This window comes from Delphinapterus leucas, chromosome 5, assembly GCF_059928025.1.
Source record: "Delphinapterus leucas isolate spDelLeu-1000000601 "Yukka" chromosome 5, BTC_Dleu_Yukka2, whole genome shotgun sequence".
Lineage (NCBI taxonomy): Eukaryota > Metazoa > Chordata > Mammalia > Artiodactyla > Monodontidae > Delphinapterus > Delphinapterus leucas.
In genome coordinates, this window is record NC_143133.1 from 105345230 (window position 1) to 105369646 (window position 24417).

Here is a 24417-nt window from a genome sequence, read left to right on the forward strand (position 1 = left end):
GGCTAGGACATCCAAAACTATGTTGAATAATAGTGGCGAGAGTGGACATCCTCATCTTGTTCCTGATCTTAGAGGAAACGCTTTCAGTTTTTCACCATTGAGAATGATGTTTGCTCTGGGTTTGTCATATATGGCCTTTATTATGTTGAGGTAGGTTCCCTCTGTGCCCACTTTCTGGAGAGTTTTTATCATAAATGGGTGCTAAATTTTGTCAAAAGCTTTTTCTGCATCTATTGAGATGATCATATGGTTTTTATTCTTCAATTTGTTCATATGGTATATCACATTGATTGATTTGCATATACTGAAGAAGCCTTGCATCCCTGGGACAAATCTCACTTTATCATGGTGTACGATCTTTTTACTGTGTTGTTGGATTCTGTTTGCTAGTATTTTGTTGAGGATTTTTGCATCTATATTCATCAGTGATTTTGGTCTGTAATTTCCTTTTTTTGTAGTATCTTTGTCTGGTTTTGGTATCAGGGTGATGGTAGCCTCATAGAATGAGTTTGGGAGTGTTCCTTCCTCTGCAATTTTTTGGAAGAGTTTGAGAAGGATGGGTGTTAGCTCTTCTCTCAATGTTTGATAGAATTCACCTGTGAAGCCATCTGGTCCTGGACTTTTGTTTGTTGGAAGATTTTTAATCACAGTTTCAATTTCATTACTTGTGATTGGTCTGTTCATATTTTCTATTTCCTCCTGGTTCAGTCTTGGAAGGCTATACCTTTCTAAGAATTTCTCCATTTCTTACACGTTGTCCATTTTATTGGCATAGAGTTGCTTATAGTAGTCTCTTAGGATGCTTTGTATTTCTACAGTGTCTGTTGTTACTTTTCCTTTTTCATTTCTAATTCTCTTGATTTGAGCCCTCTCCCTCTTTTTCTTGATGAGTCTGTCTAATGGTTTATCAATTTTGTTTATCTTCTCAAAGAACCAGCTTTTAGTTTTATTCATCTTTGCTATTTTTTCCTTGCTTCTATTTCATTTATTTCTGCTCTGATCTTTATGATTTCTTTTCTTCTGCTCACTTTGGGTTTTGTCTGTTCTTCTTTCTCTAGTTCCTTTAAGTGTAAGGTTAAATTGTTTATTTGAGATTTTTCTTGTTTCTTGAGGTAGGCTTGTATTGCTATAAATTTCCCTCTGAAAACTGGTTTTGCTGCATCCCATAGGTTTTGGGTCATCGTGTTTTTGTCGTCATTTGTCTCTAGGTATTTTTTGATCTCCTCTTTGATTTCTTCAGTGATCTCTTGGTTACTTAGTAATGTATTGTTTAGTCTCCATGTGTTTGTGTTTTTACGTTTTTTTCGTTGTAATTGATTTCTAATCTCATAGCGTTGTGGTCAGAAAAGATGCCTGACATGATGTCAATTTTCTTGAATTTACTGAGACTTGATTTGTGACCCAAAATGTGATCTATCCTGGAGAATGTTCCATGTGCACTTGAGAAGAAAGTGTAATCTGCTGTTTTGGGATGGAATGTCCTATAAATATCAATCAAATCTATCTGGTCTATTGTGTCATTTCAAGCTTGTGTTTCATTACTAATTTTCTGTTTGGATGATCTGTCCCTTGGTGTAAGTGAGATGTTCAAGTCCCCCACTATTACTGTGTTGCTGTCGATTTCCTCTTTTATAGCAGTTAGCAGTTGCCTTACGTATTGAGGTGCTCCTATGTTGGGTGCATATATATTTATAATTGTTGTATCTTCTTCTTGGATTGATCCCTTGATCATTAGGTGGTGTCCTTCCTTGTCTCTTGTAACATTCTTTATCTTAAAGTCTATTTTATCTGATATAAGTATTGCTACTCCAGCTTTCTTTTCATTTCCATTTGCATGGAATATCTTTTTCCATCTCCTCATTTTCAGTCTGTATGTGTCCCTAGGTCTGAAGTGGGTCTCTTATAGACAGCATATATATGGGTCTTGCTTTTGTATCCATTCAGCAAGCCTGTGTCTTTTGGTTGGAGCATTTAATCCATTCACGTTAAAGGTAATAATTGATATGTATGTTCCTATGACCATTTTTTAAATTGTTTTGGGTTTGTTTTTATAGGTCCTTTTCGTCTCTTGTGCTTCCCACTTAGAGAAGTTCCTTTAGCATTTGTTGTAGAGCTGGTTTGGTGGTGCTGAATTCTCTTAGCTTTTGCTTGTTTGTAAAGCTTTTGATTTCTCCGTTTAATCTGAATGAGATCCTTGCCGGGTAGAGTAATCTTGGTTGTAAGTTCTTCCATCTCATCACTTTAAATATATCATGCCACTCCCTTCTGGCTTGTAGAGTTTCTGCTGAAATCAGCTGTTAACCTTATGGGAGTTCCCTGTATGTTTTTTGTCATTTTTCCCTTGTTGCTTTCAATAATTTTTCTTTGTCTTTAATTTTTGTCAGTTGGATTACTATGTGTCTTGGTGTGTTTCTCTTTGGATTTATCCTGCCTGGGACTCTCTGCACTTCCTGGACTTGGGGGCTATTTCCTTTCCCATGTTAGGGAAGTTTTCAACTATAATCTCTTCAAATATTTTCCCAGGTCCTTTCTCTCTCTCTTCTCCTTCTGGGACCCCTATAATGTGAGTGTTGTTACGTTTAGTGTTGTCCCAGAGGTCTCTTAGGCTGTCTTCATTTCTGTTCATTCTTGTTGTTTATTCTCTTCTGCAGCAGTGAATTCTACCATTCTGTCTTCCAGGTCACTTATCTGTTCTTCTGCTTCAGTTATTCTGCTACTGACTCCTTCTAGTTTATTTTTCGTTTCAGTTATTGTATTGCTCATCTCTGTTTGTTTGCTCTTTAATTCTTCTAGATCTTTGCTAAACATTTCTTGCATCTCCTCGATCTTTGCCTCCATTCTTTTTCCGAGGTCCTGGATCATCTTCACTATCATTATTCTGAATTCTTTTTCTGGAAGGTTTCCTATCTCCACTTCACTTAGTTTTTTTTTCTGGGGTTTTATCTTGTTCCTTCATCTGGTATGTAGCCCTCTGCCTTTTCATCTTTTCTATCTTTCTGTGAATGTGGTTTTAGTTCCATAGGCTGCAGGACTGTAGTTCTTCTTGCTTCTGCTGTCTGCGGCTATCTAAGAGGCTTGTGCAAGTTTCCTCCCTATTCTGAGTTTTGCTTATCATCCCTATTGGTTTTTCCTTTGTAAAAAATTATATATATATATAATATATATATATATATAATATATATATAATTGGTTTTTCCTTTGTAAAAAATTATATATATATATTATATATATATATATATATATATATATATATATATATATATATATATATATATATAATATAGGCTGTGTTTGGTCCCATGGCATGTTATCTAGTTTCTCCTATTGGGAGAAAATATGAGCAAAACATATCTGGCAAAGAACCTGATGCTAGAATATACAAAAAATTCTTACAAATGAATAAGGAAATGACAAACCCAACGAAAAAATGGGGAAAAAATCTGAACAGGCATTTCACCAAAGAAAATATACAGATGGCGAATAAGCACATGAAATGACCAACAACTTTATTTATTAGGGAAATTACAATTTAAATCACAATGAGGTCTACTACACATCCACCAGAATGGCTAAAATGAAAGGTTAACCACACCTTATTGGTGAGGATGTGGAACAAATTGGTCTCTCATATACTATTGGTGGAAATGTCAAATGGTACAACCATCTTGGAAAAGTTTGCCAGTTTCTTAAAAAGTTAAACATGCACCTACTATTCCCATATGTATGTATACACACAACCCAGCTATTACACAGCTAGGTACTGACCTGAGAGGAATGCATTACATATATTGTTTTGTGTGTATACCAAATACTTTTTTAAAAAGAAAGAAAGAAAAAAGGAAAATAATGAAGCTTCATGACTTGTTTCAAATGTAGTATAAAAAATAAAGACTATAAATGAGTAGATTTAAAAAAGAAACTAAATTAGAAAGTTTCAAATAATCTTTCTAGTTTCTAATTCTCCCTAAAGCCGTAAGTCAGTTCTGTTTATAATTGAGACTTTCACCTTTGCTTGTAGATTCTAAAAGTAATACACCTCAGAGAATTCAAGGAAAACTCCTATCTGGCCCTAAAATATGATGTTACAATCCTTACAAACTGGTATGTGATGCATTTTGATTCTTTGGAAAGCACACGTAAGTAAAATTTCCTTCCCTAAAATGCCATTTTCCTGAATAGGAACAAAGCAAATCTACCACAAATAAACCATTTATTAATTTTCTATTTTCTATGTCCATTAAGTAGATAACCTTTTTCTTTGCCTGTCTCTTATTAACTGCAGAAGGAGGCTGATATAGTTGAAGGAGAATGATTCAGGAAAACTGGGCTCAACTCCCATTTCTGCCTCAAGTTAACCATATGAACTCTCTTCACTTGCATAATGAAGAAACTGAGAGTAAGATAATTTTTATGGTTCCTTTCTACTAAAACTTTCTGAGAAAATTGCTTTCTAAATAGAGGTACACATATATTTGGAAACTCAAGTGGCTCTCAAAAAGCCGTTCTGTTGAAAGGCTTTCTTTCAGTAGAAAAACATTATTTCTATTTATTTTTAAGGACAGAAACTGGCACTTCTATTAGAGATGTATTAAATTTAGCTGAACGTTTATGTACCAGTTTATAAACACTCTTCCCTGTTATTGAGTTATTTTTTAAGGTTTTCATGGTAGTAACCTACTTGAGTCACACAGTAATTTTCCACCTACTAGTATTATTTGGCCTTTCTTGTTTTCCAATTTCAGATGACCCTTGGCTCCTGGAGCAACAGAGCAACTAAAGGGCTTCTGTATTTTTCGTATGAAATTCTAATAATTTTTAGAAATAGGTTCTAACTAATTACTCCTTTTCGGACCACAAAAAATTTTTGACTTGAATTTTAACTCCCAGTGTTTTAGAACTTGGAGAAGACAAGGACCTCCCTGGTGTTGCAGTGGTTAAGAGTCCACACTCCCAGTGCAGGGGGCCCGGGTTCAATCCCTGGTCAGGAAACTAGATCCCACATGCATGCTGCAACTAGGAGTTCATATGTCACAACTAAGGAGCCCATGAACTGCAACTAAGGAGCCCACCTGCCACAACTAAGACCCAATGCAACCAAATAAATAAATAAAATATTAAAAAAAAAAAGAATTGGAGAAGACAGTAAAAGAGCACAGGATTTGATTCACGTACTGAACTGCAGAGAGCTGTTATAATGGCCCAGAAAGTTAGAGCATCAGAAAGTGGGAAGGGAATCAGCCAATTTCTAGCTAACCCTACTGCTGTCAACACAAGTCAGAGTCCCCACCCCCGACAGTCGACAAACCTAACACAGAGACACACTTCTTGTAGCTGAGGGAAGCTTGGGAGCCCACCACCCAAGCCTCAAAACGGGGCCATTAGCTGTATTTAAAATGGTCCCCCACTACCCAGTGAAACTTAATCCATGGGAAATAAAGGAAAGAGGATGCTTTTTAGGACTGAATTCTAGTTTTCACAACAAAATAATACAATACCCATTTTCACAAAAACATTCGCTTGGTAACTGTGAGAAGGTTGATGTGTAAAAAGCCTTTTAAAGTATCAGCACTTCAGATAAGTTCCTGGAAAAAAGAGAGCCTCTGGGGAGTCACAGCTTTTCAATTATAATTATGGAAATAAAATATAAAATTTCATTGTCACTTCAATCTCAGAAGCTGTTTCATATCAAAACAGACAACTTATCTCATTTTTCTATTAGCACTGATTATGTAAGTGTTATCCTAGTACGAGTTTTAGTTCTGGTAGTAGTCTTCAAAATCAGATGCAAATTTAAATAACAATGGTAAGTTGACTCTTTTATCTAATCAAACCATTAGTAAATAAAAAATAAAGGTAAATTAAAATAAACTAATAAATCAGTTCTCAACAGGAGTATACTTTCTAAATTAAATGAATTAAAAACTTAGAATATTTTGCTTTTCTAATTATCTTTTTTCTCTTAAAAATTTTTTTTCCTATTTTTTTACTCTATTATTACTTTTGGCCGTGCCACGTGGCATGCAGAACTTCCCTGCCCAGGGATCAAACCCACACCCCCTGCATTGGAAGCACGGAGTCTCAACCACTGGACCACCAGGGAAGTCCAATCTCCACTTATTTTTGACTAATTTTAATTTGCACTAGGGTCTGTACTCATATAATGTATTCAGTGCAGCTCTGACTGATAGGCTACAAAGAATCTTCAGAATGCTTTGGTTATTAAGTAAATACAAATCATTACCAATAGAGGAAAAATTAAGAAACATTATAAAAGCAGTTGCAATACAATTTTAAAGATAATTTTTGCAACCTTGGTAATGATATTGTGCTGTTGTCACTATATATAATAAGCAGTTTTAACAAGACTTAAAAGTATTATTTTAAGTATACGGCTTGTCTATCAGGTTCACTTTACTAGGCTATCTGGCTTTTTTATAAAGATCAGTCTGGCAGGGCTTCCCTGGTGGCGCAGTGGTTAAGAATCCGCCTGCTAATGCAGGCGACATGGGTTTGAGCCCTGGTCTGGGAAGATCTGCATGCCGTGAAGCAGCTAAGCCCGTGCGCCACAACTACTGAGCCTGCGCTCTAGAGCCCGTGACCCACAACTACTGAAGCCTGTGCACCTTGAGCCCGTGCTCCGCAACAAGAGAAGCCACCGCCATGAGAAGCCCGCACATGGCAACGAAGAGTAGCCCCCGCTCGCCACAACTAGAGAAAGCACGCACACAGCAACGAAGACCCAACACAGCCAAAAATAAAAGTAAATAAAATAAATTAAAAAAAAGAAAAAAGATCAGTCTGGGAAAGATTCTGGTTTCTCAACTAGAACTGGCTTGAGGAGAGAGATGAAGAACATAAGGTGGGGGGAAAAAGGTCAAACCCTGCTTTTAGGAGAAGGGGCAAAAAGCCGAAATGTTGGAGGAAATATTTTAGGGTCATTACACTTTTTCAATTTACTTCTATATTTATGCTATGAAATCATGAGAAGTGATAAGCATACAGTATCAAAGAAACAGCCAAGCATTTTTGGTAGACTATTCTTTGATATGGTGGGTGACACTAACTTTTGTGAAGCATTTTCTGTGTGACAGGTAATATGTTACCCTTACATCTTACATCTTCTATTCTCTCCATGTTATCATTAAAAAAAAAACAAAACAGACTCAGAAAGTTAAGTAACTCACCTAAGTTTTAGACAGGCAGGAAGCAGATAGGCTGGATTTGGGAAACAGGAATGTTTATTCCAAGACTGGTCCATGTTCTTTCACCTATTCTAACCTGCCTCTATTCTACATTTTAGAAAGCTTTTAAACAAAGTTTGAAACAAACAAAAGAAGGTATAACAGATCAGTTAAAGGAAGGGTAGAAATGTAGAAAAGATATATCTAAACCTCCTTCCTATTTTGTCTCTGGTCCTGAAGTTGCATTTAAACAGCCTCAGGACAAGGATCTAATGCAAGGGTTGGAACAGATAAAAGTTAATTCTTTCTAAAATTATGAAGAATAATGCAATATTAAACTTTCATATAATAAAAAACTTTCATATAATAAAAAACTTTCATATAATCTTTCCATAATTACAGAGCAGGAAAAAAAATCTACATTGAGCTATTTATGTATGTTATCTCCTAACTTTAAAAAGGTTTAAAGTGGTTATAAGGATAAATAAAACATGACAGAAAAGCAGATTTAAAATAGGAGAAGACAGAGGTAATATTTCCTGTGGTGAGATGATGATAGATTTGACCAACTTTGAAAACCTAACATCAGAAACAGAGTAATTTAGAAATATACTAAATCACTGTGAACTCAATTACTAAGAACTTTCATAAAGACCTACCAAACAATGAGCAACCCAGATCAGACACAAGCAAAACCACTATAGCAACATCTGGTGAATGACCGAAAATATATCATACAATACTTTAACTGTTAAAGGGCAAAACAAACTTCAGCACTGACTACTGACACACAGAGACAAGCTGAGGTTTTAAACAGAAACTGGGTAAGAGAAATTTAAGAGCAGAACTGATAGATGATGTCAAGTGGATCACACTGAAAACTTTCTCCTGCTGATACAGCATGTATCAACAGAAGATAAATACCACTTAAAAGTTATTGACTAAAAAACTTAAAGTGTTATTTCATAGGCATCAAAACCATAAAAAAGTACTTTATTTCTACCAAATGAACTTTTTTCCAAATCAAATTTAGATTACATACCTTTTTATCAGAGACACTGAAGTCATTTTTTTAAATGAGGTAATTTCTAGTTAAAAAAGCTATTAGTTTTAACATATTTACAATTGTTAAGTTCTTCAAAGTACTTATTGGCTCTTCCAGTAATTATATAAAATAGGGCTTTATATTAAGTGTACAAGAATACTGGGGCAGTACCTTGGCTTAAACATGAAAGGAAAAGCTGGAACAAAATCATTCTTTTTTTAAAAAAAATTAATTAATTAATTTATTTTTGGCTGTGTTGTGTCTTCCTCACGGTGCACGGGCTTCTCATTGGTGTGGCTTCTCTTGTTGCGGAGCACAGGCTCTAGGTACGCAGGCTTCAGTAGTTGTGGCCCATGGGCTCAGTAGTTGTGGCTCACGGGCTCTAGAACTCAGGCTCAGTAGTTGTGGTGCAGGGGCTTAGTTGCTCCGCGGCATGTGGGATCTTCCCAGGTCAGGGCTCGAACACATGTCCCTTGCATTGGAAGGCGGATTCTTAACCACTGCACCACCAGGGAAGCCCACAAAATCATTCTTTAGTAAGAAGTCTCCAACCACTGATATGTAAAGAATTAATTCCTTTCTTTACTCCCAACTATTTAAAAATGTATGATGATATGCTTTCTCTGCCCATCATTGATCTTTTTCCAGTAAGGAAGAAACCAGAAGAGTAACAGCAGGAATGTGTACCTGTCTTGGCCTTTTATTAGGTTTGTGAAGTATAATTTTATTACTTTGTAATAGCTTTGGAAATGCTTGTCATGAAAGCAGCTACCAGCTGAAAAAGAGAAGCACTATCAGAAATATGGGAGTGAGCACTGGGAAGGGAGTGAGAAAAAGGAAAGACAAACATGGAGGTGGAAGAATAGATTTTATTTTTCTGACTCACTGGGATGGTTTCAACAAATCACCGACAAGTGGGTTTTTTAAAAAAAAGCATCCTATGAGTTAAAAATGGCAGTTTTGTTTTGAAAAGAAGATAACTGATGAAACGCAGTCTGTAAACTCCAGTAACAGTGAGTCACAGCACTACGCCTTATCGTTTTTTATCCAACGGTACATTAAAATTCTCAATGCACAAGTTTTCCCACCCTAGCAAAAATGCCTGTTGGCGCTTCTGTTCTATGGCTTTTACCATGTTAGCTCACTCCCTGTCCTCACCCTTCCCTCCAAGAGTTCCAGGTTTAGATGTGACCAATATGGCTTCTGTTTTCCAACGTTATCTCCCATCTTTTCCCTCCAAGCCTTTCTTGGAGCAGCATTATAACATCATTTACTTAACTAAAAGCAGGGCTATGGAGTCAAACAGATCTAGATTTGAACCCTGGTCTGGCTGTGAGACTTTGGGCAAGTTACTTAGCCTCTCTGGACCTCAGCATCATCATCTGTACACTAGTATGATCACCTAGATCACAGATTATAGATATACATACAGATATTATATAAAATACTTACAGAAAGCCTCCTCTATATGCAGATTACTTAAAGGTCAGTCTCTATCAGTTCACTTACTGTAGGAAGGGAATGCCCTAAATATGTATCCATGGGGCTTACCTCTAGGAGAAGAAACAGACTAGCAGGCATTCACAGCACAGTATGATTTGTGCTTTAATTGGAGAAAGCCCTGGGCACTATTGTAATACACAGGGGAAGAAAGAATGAAACTCTGCTCGAGGAAATATTAAGTAGCAGAAATTATTCAAGTTAGCACCTGAACTCCTAGTTTAAAATTAATTTAGGTCCAGAAGAGTAGTTAAGGAACTGGGTATTTCCTTTCATTAATGAGGTGACCCAGTTCTCACTGGCCTTTGGACACTGGGCAACAGGAACTTACAGATAAACCAATGGCCAATTCAAATTCATCTTTACATTCACAAAATAGTTTTCTTTCAGAAGTATGGTTCTGTTATTTTATCTTGGAAAGCTAACTTTTTTTTCCTCTTATACAGCTTACAAAATTCTCATCCCATGCACCTAACAGCTCTTTATAAACTTAATGGAAAAGCTTTACTAAAATGTTATTATAAAACCAGTATTTTTCCTAAAAAAAATCTATAAGCAGCAATACTGTTCTGCTTTAAGAATAGATCAGAAAATATAACAAAAGTTTACAAATCATTGAAACATATGATCCAGGATTTCTTGCAGACTTTTTTTCTGACCTCCTTCTGCCAGTGCTCGTGTTCCTCATTCTGTCTGGCCCTGCTCAAGTCACACTGCCACCCAGCCCAGCAAGTACTTTTAGCCCACACTAAGGTTTTCTTCATCAAATTCTAGGTTTCTTCTTCCTCATGCTTTACTCAGCATTTTGTATAGAATAGATTTTACTAAATGTTCTCCATTAGACTGTAAGTTGCTTGTCAGCAAGCTTGTCATAATACCATTATACAGTATTTCTTTAGAAGTAGGCATTACAAATAGCCCAAAGCAAGCTATTTGTAATGCCTAATTACATATATATATATATGTAATTAAGCATATATATATATATATATAGTCAACAGGAAAGCACTGAGTCATTACTGAAAGGACTTCAAGGAAAGGTGAAAAAGAACAATGCAAAGTCAAGTTCTTAAACACTGCTGGTATCGTCTGAGATTTTACTCAGAGATACTAATTAAAGGGCTTACTTTTAAGTAAATTGCAGAGACTGTAACTACTAGGAGCTAAAAAAAGTGCAGTAATGCCACCGCCACCAAAACCAATGTGGAGTATCAGTGATCTGTTCAAATCTCACACTCGTTGCTTACTTAAAAACTCACCTTTATCACAAAACCTGGCAAACTGACTTGGGTGATACCCAAGGCCGGCAAAATAAGTGAAATGTGGATCTGAGGCATACACAGTACCAACCATCTAACAGAATAGAGACATTGCAGTAGTAATGGTCAAGAAGTTAATTTTTTTGCGGGGGGGCGGCTGCATCGTGCAGCTTGTGGGATCTTAGTTCCCCAACCAGGGATTGAATCCAGGCCCCCTGCAGTGGAAGCATGGAGTCCTAACCACTGGACCACCAGGGGATTCCCAAGAAGTAAATTTTAATAAGTGAATCCTATACACTCAAAGTGAAAGGACTGAACAATCCTCTCCCCTATAAGATAAACAACAGAAAAATGAACCTATTCTCCAAATGAGTTGGTCACTTATGACCAAAAGGGGTCAGAAAACACAAGTACTTTAAATATAATTGCCAAGAAACAGAACCAAGTCAAACATATAAAAACAGCAACTCATGATCATACAGCTATCCCTCTGGAAGGCTTTTAAATCTATTGTACAAAACACCTTTCTTTCACAAAAACTGCATGCTGGAAATTGTAGCACAACCAACAGAGAGACTGTATGAACTGGTCAGCTGGGTGTGCTCTCTCCTGCATTCACCAGTTGAGAACTGCAAATTACCAACCGACTCTGGATAGATATGGCTTGGTTGATGTTAATTTCAAAATCAACCCACAACTCACAATTCTTTTTGGTTGCATGATTCATATAAAGATCGTTAACTTCTGCCTCTTTCATAAAGAGAGAAAGGAGACAGTGCAAATCACAGTCAAATTTTTCCTGCTCCATGTGTGTTTAGAAAGTTTTAAAGGGACCTGGAAGTCAAACCACTAAGAACAGCAAACATGGCAGCATACAAGAAAATATTTTCTGCATTAATGGAAGGCACTATCACATCATTTCTAATCTGTCACTTAAGATGAAACTGTTTTTTTATTCTTTCCAACACAGAATCAATCATTTGATTTTAAGCTAAGAGGAAAATTATAGGTTATATAAATATGTATATTAAGCTATGCTTGAAAAATAGAAATCGGGACTTTCCTGGTGGCGCAGTAGATAAGACTCTGCACTTCCAGTGCAGGGGGAATGGGATCAATTCCTGGTCAGGGAACTAGATCCCACATGCATGCCGCAACTAAGAGTTTGCATGCCACAACTAAGGAGCCCATGTGCCACAACGAAGGAGCTGGTGAGCCACAACTAAGGAGCCTGCCTGCTGCAACTAAGACCTGGTGCAACCAAATAAATAAATAAATATTAAAAAAGAAAAAGAAAAACAGAAATCCAGTTGAGTCTTTTTGAAAACAGAAGGTATACTATTTTAAAAACAAACATTTTCTATCTATACCTATTTTCCTTTCTTTTAAAAATCAAATTTTATTCTTTGAATAGGTAGGATCAAAATTGAAAGGACACAAAAAGCATATAATGAGAAGTCTCATTTTCAGTCCTGTCTCCAAATACTCTGTTCCCCTTATAGGTAAAAAATTTTAATTAGTTAATTCCTTTGGTTTTGCTTTATGCAAACACAAGAAAATATGATTATACATTCTTATTTCCTTCCTTTCTCACAGAAAAGGTTCTGTACCATATACACTGCTTTGCACCTTGCTCTTTCCATTTAATAGTATGTTCTGAGGATCTTTCTATCAATTGCATCCCTATTCTTTTTTTTAACAGCTGAAAAGTATTCTGTTGCATAAATGAACCACAGTTGATTCGACTAGGCCTTACTGCTGAACTGTTTCAGTTGTTTCTCATCTTTTGATATTACAAGTGACACTGCGATGAATAACCTTGTACATAGGTCTTTTCATCCTTGTGTAGGCCTGATCTACCGGTCCAGCTTCATACAGAGCTACTCTCCCCCATTCTCCTCATACTCTGGCCTCACTGACCTTCAACTGGCTTTTGCAAATTCTATTCCTTCCTCCACACACCTTTGGTAACTCCTCTCCATCCCTTTGGATCCTCAGCTCCAATGTCACTTTCTCTACCACATCAAGCCAAGTCCCCTTTGTATATTCACAAGACCCCTCTATTTTCCCTTCACAGCACTGATCATGGTTTGTATTTCTGTAATTATTTGTTTAATGTCTATTTCTCTTACTTGACCAAAAGCTCTATGACAACAAGGCCATTATATTTCTATTACTTAACCCTGTGACTGACATATGAAAAACAATTAATGAATATTTGCTGAATAAAGGAATAAAATGTCAAAGGTGCCAATTACATCAATCTGTTCTTAGTATTTTACATGTATTTCTGTTTTACCTTGTAAGTATCTCTTGAAACCTTCAGTTCATTCCACTTCCACTAACACTAATCCAAGCTCCCATTATCTCTTGTCTAAACTCCTATATTCACTCTTAGGTTCTACTAAAACCTATGCACCATTTTTAAAACCTGTCATTTGCCGGGACTTCCCTGGTGGCGCAGTGGTTAAGATTCCACGCTCCCAATGCAGGGGGCCCAGGATCGATCCCTTGTCAGGGAACTAGATCCCACATGCATACCGCAACTAAGAGTTCACATGCTGCAACTAAGGAGCCCACCTGCCGCAACTAAGACCCAGTGCAACCAAATAAATATTAAAACAAAAACAGACCCATCATTTGCCAAGAATTCTCTCAGTGGCTTCCCACTGATATTCAAATAAATTTTCCCTAACATGGCCTATAAGGCCTGCATCGTCTGGCCGTTTACCTCCCACACCCTACCATTTCTGCCAGAAATACTCTTTGCTTCTCACTTTATCTGGTTAATGTTCTACATCACATGGAAGCCTGAGCCTGAGCACTCACTGGTCACAGCCAAAATTTTACATTTATATTTTGGTGTGATTTGATCAGTGTTGTTTCTTTTACTAGGCTATAAATTCTAAGGGTTGAATTTTTTTAACTTTTGCTCACTGGGCATCACCAATATCCAGAACATTTCCTGGTACACAGTATAATACTTGATAAATGTCTGTTAAATGAATGAAAAAAAGAACAATAACATGAGATTATATCAAATTACATGATTAAATACACTGAGGAATTAAGTGTGGAAGTAGAGTTGCAGGACTAAGGGACTGTTTCACAGGATCCAAATGTAGGTAATCATATTTGGCACGGTGTTGAGGTTGTTTACTGTATTTACACATCTCAATCCATAAATGTTTATTTTTTATTTAGAACCGGGTGCTTTTACCTATAGAAATTAATTTCACTTGACTTATGAGCAAATACCAAGAATACTGTTTATGCCTACAGTTACAGAAATGAAGATGACAGTACATCACTGGCATGACTATTTTAAAAATATCAAGAGTAAAAAGTTAGGGTCCTTTTCTTTTGACAATAGGGAAAAAGAGATTTCAAGAATGTATCTGATTGTACATATTAAGTAACGATTAACATGTTTCTTAAAATCTGGCAACAGATATCCATTTTTAAATTCAGAGGCTCATATTTTTTCTTCTCAAAGAGAAGAATACCTTTGCTCTCCAAGCTTTTCTAAACATTTACAGCATATTGTTATAAAAATGTACTAGGCTTTGGGTATTTCCCATTACAGTACATATTTGTATAAAGTCACTGGGTAACCACAACTACATATATAGCTGTCTCACATTATGTGAGTATGTTTACTTTGTTCTGTGTTTTTTTTTTTTTTAAATTGAAGTATAGTTGATTTACAATGTGTTTTGTGTTCCCACGAAGTCTACAAAGCACCAGAAATGACTATTTTCTCTCTTGACTATGTTTTCTATTTTCTAGCTTCTGTTTTGTTTTGAACCTTCAAAGGTACAATAAAAAGGTAAATAAACTGCCTTAAGTCAGAAAATAGCTCAAGTTACATTATTTAAAGGTCTAGAAGAAAAGAAATATTGATGAAAGGAGAAACGTTAGAAGAGCCTAATCAACTGTGTCCTTACTGTTATGCAACTCAGTGTTGTTTAGTAAACGAGAAAGAGAATATCAGAGGGTTGTTTAGGTTAAAGGTAAACACAATATATCAGGAGGGTGGGGGGTAGGGCTGGGGGCTGGATAGAGTATAGATTGTAAACAGTAGAAGAATTCAAGTTTTTCCATTAAGGGGAAATGACAAACATGGATATGTGCCCATATCTCTCAGCATTAATGCATGCACATACACACCCCGGTATACACATAGGTATTTTACACACCTATTCCCTTTGTTTTGCCAGAGAGAAGGAAGGTTAGACTAAGTACATATAAACACCTCAATTTTCTAAGATAATAGTAAAGAATCCATCTCCCAGTCACTCTCAAAACTTTTTAAAGTTCAAAAATAAACAAAATAAACAAAAATAAACCAAAAAATAAACAAAAATAAAAAATAAACAAAAAAAATAAACAAAAATATTCTCACAATGTTTGGCCACTAAAATTTATAACGAGTCACAGTCTGAGTGACTATTTTACTTCTGCACTGTTCTAGCTGTTTGGTTATCTGGTCTCGCATTTTGCAAGAGAAGTGTCGCTATGGTAGGACACTCCAAAAGCCAGGATATGAGAACCAAAAGAACCCCTCCCCTGGCACCCCCCCACCCACAAAAAAAGCTGCAAAAACAACTTTAGAAAAAAACAGTAGCTTTCAGGACATCATCAAATTACAAAATAGCATACTCATCGATGTTTCAGATAACTTACATTTAAAAAAAATTTAATATACAATATTTAAGAAATAGAAAGAGTATATTATATTTTGGTAAAATTCAAGTGCTAAGTAGATTACCTGACAATTGTGTATAAAGGAAATGCTAAGGTACAAATTCAGTTGTAGTTCAACAAGAGAGGAAAACCCCCAATTTGAGGCATTTCAAACTGTCAAGAAAGCAAACAGGAATGACAGGCAATTCCTAGGCCTAAAGGCTTGCTTTTTCCTCCCTTTGTTAGAGCTATAAAAGAAGAGAAAAGGGTAAAAGTTGCTCAACAACAATAATAAAAAACAAAGAAATATTTTCTCATGGATCTAAGTCTTCACCCAAATTATAGCTGTTTACTGCTTAAAATAACAGAGATGAAAAACATTATCTTTTTACAGTTTTAAAGAATTAAACACAAAAGATAAAAAGATCAGAGTTTCTTTCAGATTTTAGTTTAGACATAGCTGATTAATGATTACTGAGTTGAAACTGAAACTCAGCTTGATGACAACTGCGGAAAACCCCAAACAAAGAATATCTCTAGGCTCTCTAAGAACATAAAATCCTTGAGAATAAAGGCAATTTTTTTTATTTTATAGTAAGGAAGGTTGAAAGAAGAGAAGCTGTGACAATGACAACACTATTCTCAAAGTAATGACTTCTAAACCTTTATCTCTGGAACCCTGACTTTGTTCATCCAAACTGCAAACCCACATCATAAACTTCCTACCAATTGTTTCCATGTGAATATCTTGTTGTCATTTCAAACTAAATACTGGGTTAAATAGAACAAGTTCCCAACCTTCATCCCTAAGCTTCAGGCCAAACCAGCTTCCTATGTTGATTTCCTAATTCCTGTCATGCAGCCTTGAAACCGCTGCTCTTTCCTTTCTCTGCTAATGCAGTGAACCTAGTCGAGACCCTTACTACGGTGCCTGAAGAGTGTTTTTAAGTCATAATTTTCTGTTACTCCCAACTTTAAAAATTCTTCAATGCCAATAAGATAAAATTGGATATGAGAGCCACCTGACTGATATGTACAATTTACAGAGATGACCTGGCTGGTCTCTTCTTTCCTCACTTCTCAGTGTGTCTCCTGAGTATGAAGGCTGTTATGAGGATTAAGTGAGAGAATATAAATAAAATGCCTAGTAACTGACAAATAACTGCCTTCCCTGATTCATGTCTAAATCTGGAGATCTACTGCCAAGTTTCAAAAACAGTTACATAGTAAGAGAAGCAGCAGTCACACAGACATTATTTATCTTTGTATAATTTGCTTATTTTTATTTACTCTGGCAAGAACCATATAAACATAGATGGTTTAGGGATACTAATTCTTTCAAAATGTTTCTCTCCTTTTTATAAAAGCAATGTAACTTTTCATTGAAAATGTCTAAAATACAGAAAAATACATAGAAAACAAAATTACCCATAATCTCACTATCCAGAGAATGGCACACAATAAATACCAATAGATTCCAATAGACCACAATTACCATTTTAAACATTTCCTAAAATAATTTTCTCTATTAGCAGAGGTCCTGAACCCCCAAATTAGACAAATTCCTTTCTTTCCATTCAAATTAGCTTTAGGTAGAGCCCATAAAATGCTAGCATATTTCATTTAGCACCACACTGTACCATGCTGATTCTAGGGGAGTATGTAAAAAATATTTTTATTTAAAATATATGTCTATATCTAAGTATTGACATATTCCTATCCTTCAAAATATTAAACCAAATGACTGAAATGAATGCCATCTCACGTGCTCAGCTAATGAACGCTAAAAGGCTCACTGTGCTCTTGTCTGAATGGTGCTGGGCAAGCTGTCTCATGACTCCGCTGAGGTTTCCTTTACTGACACTATAATGGTTTCAGTGTAATGGAAAATCAGTACTTTTCATCCATTGTAGCTAACAAAACAAGTGCGTGATACTGCTGGCCTGAAGGAAATGTATGCAGCTCTTATGGTAGCCAGAAGAGTTTCTAAGGAAATGTTAAGGAAAACAAGAAGATATCAACAGACAGTTAGAACTGAAGAAAACTAATATTAAGACGATACCTGGAATAAAGCAGAGCTGAAGGTCTATTATGACTTCAGAGGATGTGAGAAGCGCAGAAAGGGGACCACCAATGTGCAATGATGAGACCCCATCTCCAGAGGACTGATCTACACCTCCTCTGTACCTAGCTCACTACTGGCTCTTCCATTTTCAGAACTGCAATCCCCCTCCCCGAACTGAATATGCATGTAATGTTAAACACGGGAACCTGTCCTTCACTTAAACCAAAGCTCGGGAGCCTGTTATTACCTGAGTCTACCTCCAAGGAAAGCAGGTCCTTCTCAGATCTTACTGTTCTAGTCCTTGGATGTATTCATGTTACATGAAAATAATGTGTAAAATTGGTTTCCTGGCTTATTTATTCTAGGTTATGCTAACTGCAGCCCTCAACGGAACCTTTCAGTCATTCCTCATTTATTAATTACTGGGAAGAATGATGTTCCCTTCCTGAAATCTGTACCTACCATTAATAAAAATTTTTCAAAATATTCAGAACAGAATCTATCATTATGCAACTTTTTAAAGCACTTGATACCAACACCAATCTGAAGATCAACATCAAGTATTTTTTGCCAATTGTTACATGTGAAAGATGACTTTTATGACAGAAAGGTAAATATATTTTATGTACTTCTAAAAACTAAAACGCTGATTATAAATGGAATCCCATTTCCAACAATTCCAAAGTTGACCCTTCAACAACATAGGTTTGAACTGCATGGGTCCACATATATGTGAAGTTTTTTCAACAGTAAATACTACAGAATTGCATGATCTGTGGTTGGTTGAACCTGCAGATGTGGAAGCGCAGACTCCGGGGAACCCTGGATTCGGGGGGACCAACTGTGAGTTACATGTGGATTTTTGACTGTATGGAGGGTTGGCACCCCAACCCCCAAGCTGTTCAAGGGTCAATTCTATAATGAAAGACAGTTAACAGAAACAAAAAACTTTCTATTTATCTCTCTTTAGGGTGACTTTAAAGTCCACAGAAAGATCTCAGAAGGTAAAGAATAAATTTACCTTATTTTCTTCTAGAAATTTCAACTTGATAGAAACATCGTTGCGCATTTTATCGTATTTTTCCTTATGTGCTTGGAACAAATGCTGTGATTGTTCAATCTTTGGCAGAGTGTTTGCATCACGTGGTCCAAGATTCAGTTCTTCCAAATCAGTACGATATGCATCATATTCAATTCTGGAAAGAAGAGAATAAGTGAAGCACACTACAAAGACAGTGTGAAATAACTTCAGGACGTGAAGTGGAACTACATAATAGTTCCATATTATGCATTAATATATAATAATTCTCATGCATATTTGACACCTTATGCTTTTTAAAAAATTTATTTATTTTTGGCTGCGTTGGGTCTTCCTTGCTATGCACAGGCTTTCTCTAGTTGTGGCGACTGAGGCTACTCTTTGTTGCGGTGCGCAGGCTCCTCATTTCAGTGGCTTCTCTTGTGGGGAGCATGGGCTCTAGGTGAGCAGGCTCAGTAGTTGTGGCACATGGGCTTAGCCGCTCTGTGGCATGTGGGATCTTTCTGGACCAGGGCTCGAACCCGTGTCCCCTGCATCGGCAGGCAGATTCCTAACCAATGCGCCACCAGGGAAGCCCACCTTACGCCTTTAAAATCAAGTATTTCTGGGCTTCCCTGGTGGCGCGGTGGTTGGGGGTCCGCCTGCCGATGCAGAGGACACGGGTTCGTGCCCTGGTCCGGGAGGATCCCACATGCCGCGGAGCGGCTAGGCCCGTGAGCCATGGCCGCTGAGCCTGCACATCCAGAGCCTGTGCTCCACAACGGGAGAGGCCACAGCAGCGAGAGACCCGCGTACCGCAAAAAAACAAAAATCAAGTACTTCTTTAGTAAAAAGAGCTATTAATATAAGCATGGTGGGAGGGGAGGGGAGGGGCTGCTTCTTAATCTCATTAACTATTCCTTTCCAAGAACAGTATTAACTGAAGAGTAAAATTTCCACAGTTTATTTATTTTTAAAATATTTATTTATTTATTTTTGGCTGCATTGGGTCTTAGTTGCGGCACATGGGATCTTTTGTTGTGGCTCACGGGCTCTTTGCTGCGGCGTGTGGGCTTCTCTCTAGTTGCGGCACACAGGCTCCAGAGCACAAAGGCTCAGTAGTTGCGGTGCGTGGGCTTAGTTGTCCCGCGGCACATTCGATCTTAGTTTCCTGACGAGGCATCAAACCCGGGTCCCCTGTATTGGAAGGTGGATTCTTAACCACGGGACCACCAGGGAAGTCCCTCCACAATTTAAAAAACCAGTTTAGGGACTTCCCTGGTGGTCCAGTGGTTAAGACTCTGTGCTTCCAATGTAGGGGGTGCCAGGTAAATCCCTGGTGGGGGAACTAAGATGCCACGTGCCATGAGGCTAAAAAAAATAAATAAAAACCAGTTCAAAAAACAGATGTTAAAACGTAATGCTAGCAAGATCAGCGTAGTGATCAACCCCCCATGTGAATTGGTTAATATTGATAAGGCAAAGCAGGTGAGGATAGTAGACTTCTTCTTTTTTTTTTTTTTTTAATTTTGGCTGTGTTGGGATAGTAGACTTTAGAATGACATAAACTAACTCGTAAAAGGGAGTTAACTGTGGGCTGGCGCTTCTTAAAGTATAGTCTAGGTCAGCAATGCACAACAGAAATATAATGCAAGCCACATATGTAACTTAAATATTCTAGCAGTCATGTTAAAATAATAAAAGTTAACTTCACCTGTTTAACAGTATATTTAATTTTACACAATATATCCAAAATATTATCTCTGCAACATATATCAATGCAAAAAAAATTGCTAATGAACTATTTTACTTTTGGGGGAGAGGGGGACTGAGTCTCTGAAATCCATTGTTTTTAAAAATATTAATTAATTAATTAAAAACTTTTAAATTTATTTTATTTTTTGGCTGCATTGGGTCTTCATTGCTGCGTGCGGGCTTTCTCTAGTTGCGGCGAGCGGGGGCTGCTCTTTGTTGAGGTGTGCGGGCTTCTCATTGCGGTGGCTTCTCTTGTGGTGGAGCACAGGCTCTAGGCACGAGGGCTTCAGTAGTTGTGACGTGCGGGCTCAGTAATTGTGGCTCGCGGGCTCTAGAGCTCAGGCTCAGTAGTTGTGGTGCATGGGCTTAGTTGCTCCGTGGCATGTGGGATCTTCCTGGACCAGGGCTCCAACCTGTGTCCCCTGCATTGGCAGGCGGATTCTTAACCACTGTGCCACCAGGGAAGTCCCCATTGTGTTTTAAGCTTCCATCACATCTCAATTCAGGCTAGCCACATTTCATAATCCATAGACACATGTGCCTAGTGACTACCGTATGGGAACTCTAGACGGATTTCCGTAACATTAGTATTTAGAATGTGACAGTGGCATCTACTACAGAGCACTTATCACCTTGTGCTCCCTTAGATGCCTCTCCTAATACTCTCCCACCACTAACTGAAATAATTACCCCACCACCAACAAACCACAATCCCACAGCACGTTACAATACCTCTGTCAAAGCACCTGTGTAGGTATAGCATTACCTTGCTAATTAAACAGTGACTTATCTAGCAGTGTCAACTATTCAGTACTCAGCTAGGAAGAAGCAAAGTGATCTCTAATTTAGTCAAAATCAGCACCACAAATTTATGCCCTAAAACTAAAGCTCTTTATTAAAATATCTATAGTACAATTCATATCTCCTATTTCAGGAATTAATAAACAACTTACTCTAGAATGTATATACGACTTGAGAAAGAACACATCAGTCCCTCACACCAAGCCTAATTTATTCTCAACTCGTGCTAAATTTAGTAACTTTATCTTTCAGGGTCAAAAGCATATCATTTATTTATTCATTGATACAATGATTCATTCAACAAACATTAAGTATTAACATTTTATGTTCCAGGCACTGTGCTAGAAAGGAAAACTATCTGCTCATCTTCATAGCTTATCTTCAAGAAGCTAACAGCCTAGAGGGAGAGAAGCTCTTAAACACAACAACAAAACGAGATAATGGATACTGCCATGGGGGAAGGAAGATAAGGTATGGTGGAAATCAAGAGGAAGAATTACTTAATCAGGTATCTGAAAAGGCATCTCAGAAGAGAATTAAAACAATTAAATTTCAAAGGATGGTAAGAGTTTATGAGGTGGATTGGGGCCGGGAGATTGGCAGGATATTTCAGGAAGAGAATAGCATGAACAAAGGCATAGATTTGTAAGATACCATGACACATTTGGGAAGTAATTCAATAATTTAGAACCTGAAGTTGGAATAAGATAACGAAAGGAATTAGTATCAGACAGGAAGGCAGGATTGAGATTAAGCAGGGCCATATTAAAGGGATCAGATTGACTCCAGTAGGACAAGTGACGGAAAGCCATGGAAGAACTTTGATCTAGAAAGTGACACATTCTATTCGCTCAGGATAGAAAGGTGACTCTAGTGGTAATATAAGGCATGGAGGATGGACCAGAGTAGAAGATTGAGAAATCAGAAGCAAGGAAACCAATTAGAAGACTGGGCAAAAGAGAAATGAGTCACTAAATCAGGAAGGATAATGGTAGTAAAGCTAAGGAGGAGGAGACAGTTACTAAAAATTTGGGAGGCAAGACTGACATGGGATAGCAAGTTAAATTCCATGGGTTCTATGGCCAAATTGCATGACCAGTCTGCCCTTCACCGGCTCTAATGTCTTGAGCTAGTTTTTTTTAGTCTCCTTCTGCTTCAGTTTTTCATCTACAAATGGAAATAATAATCTCCACAAAAAAATATATGTACAAAGTACTTGGGACACCTGCTAATAACTAATATGTTTAGAGGGCTTATTATTTCAGCCAAAGTAGAAGAGGGATGGCCTGAAGCAAACATACTAAAAACAGTAAAAAATGAGAGAGAAGTAGACAAAAATAAACAGTAATGTGTGGTGATTTAATGTGAAGACAAATATTCCTCATAGCCTCGGGTATACTTTTAAATAACAGCAATTAATTTAAACACAGTTATAATACTGACCTTATATCCTTTCATTTATATCCAGTTTGTAGATGGTGTCAAACTAAAACTTCCCCTAGGAGTTTATCTAACAGTGCTCATTAACACTAGGAAGAGAAGTATACTAAGTTTTCAAAATGCAACTCTTCACTTCAAGGTTGCCAGTCTGCCCTGAGTCCATACCAATAAAGTTAGTGATAGCTGGTTACTTTATGGCTTCTGTAAAACTTCTAGAGAACAGGTGTCCACATCTGAAAAGTTTTGACCACAATAGCCTCCCTTGTTGGTGCTGCTATGGAGAAGTGTTGAATGGGCTGTTATAAGATTTTCTATACACGAAGCACCAGACAGCTAGGAAATACTTGTACAATACATAATAGGGAGCATTAAAAGGCCACCCGGACATTTGCCTAAACTGCCACTTTTTGTGCTGATCAAATAGCTGACCCTTGCCCTAAAACTCAATAAATTCTGGTTTTGACAGAGAAGAAAATTCAGCTACTGAGAAACTTTTAATCTGGGATTCTTTTTCAGTGTTATCCCTCAGTAGACAATGTTTTAGTGTTACAACTAGTCAATGCCTCAGCTACTCCATAAATGTACAGAAAAGTTAACCACCAAGCTAAGCTTAATGAATAAAATCATATACTGCAATTTCAATAAAAGAGAATAAATTATGGGATGAGGTCATTACTGTTGTTGGTTTTTAAAGTACACACAGAGGTATTCTAAAGGTTTCCTGATAACCAGCTACCAAGTACATATAACCTGGTTTATAATTTTGCTCAAAAGTTTTAAACAAACCTATACATTGGATAAATTGAGATTTTATATCACATTGTACATTAAGTCAGGTTCCTCATCATAAGACATGAAAATTATTTCTTATAATTAGATGTGAAAACTTGAGATTAGTCCAGTTCAGGCTTGAGGCCTAACGATCAAAAACAGAAGGTAAGGAGTCCATGGGTTTTCATTTTGGCTTTGAAACTGATTCCTGGGAACAAACCATTTAACCTCTAGAGTCTTATTTTTCTCCTTTGCAAATTAAATATAAAATGTTTTCTGTACGAACAGTGACATCTAATATATTTGTCTTTCTTTAATATGGGTTAATATTTTTAAAAGCATGTTAGAAATTAAGGCTGAAGAGAAACATGGCATACTTCAAATGAAATATATTTTATATTTTAAAATACCTAAAACTAAAAATAGTAGCTAAAATATATTTCAGGACAGGTGGACAATTACAAAGTCTATAGAAACTAGATTCATGTAGTTCTTAACTGGGAAGTGATAGGGGATACTTTTGGAACAAAAGAATTTTCATCTTCAAAAGCACATATTTAAAATCTTTTTAGACTAGAAAATAAGAATGCTTAAAATGATTAAAGAAGTAAAAGGGAAAACAAATTAGGATACTAAGAGTAAGGAATAGATAGATTTGGAAAAGAACCAGAGTTTACAGAAGTGAAAAATTTACATAATAAATGTATATACTTTGAAATAATGTATATACTTTGAAAAATACTGGCAATGCCCATGAAAGGATTTAAACAGAGACTGGAAAACCAATTACTGGGAACTGAAGCAAGTCCCACTGGAAGATACCTTATTGAGACATTCCTGCAATGTTATCGAGGGAAATCATATTGATAGATTTCTTCTGTTTCTTTGTTCCCACC

General features: G+C 36.9%; 1 protein-coding gene across 16 annotated transcripts in view; it reads right to left on the reverse strand.

The window, feature by feature from the left end:
- The window catches only part of ARFIP1 (ARF interacting protein 1), a 127916-nt gene that overhangs the window by 10109 nt on the left and 93390 nt on the right, over positions 1-24417 (reverse strand). For 15 of the 16 annotated variants that reach the window (XR_016393370.1, XM_089912328.1, XM_089912326.1 and 12 more), the window contains one exon: positions 18758-18932. Coding sequence is in view for 15 of the 16 variants with exons in the window: in XM_089912328.1 (XP_089768454.1) it covers positions 18758-18932 (175 nt within the window). In the remaining variant the exon portion in view is untranslated. Of the gene's footprint in view, positions 1-3270; positions 8727-18757; positions 18933-24417 lie in introns of those variants that run through there. The other variant, XM_089912332.1, reaches the window with a different exon arrangement.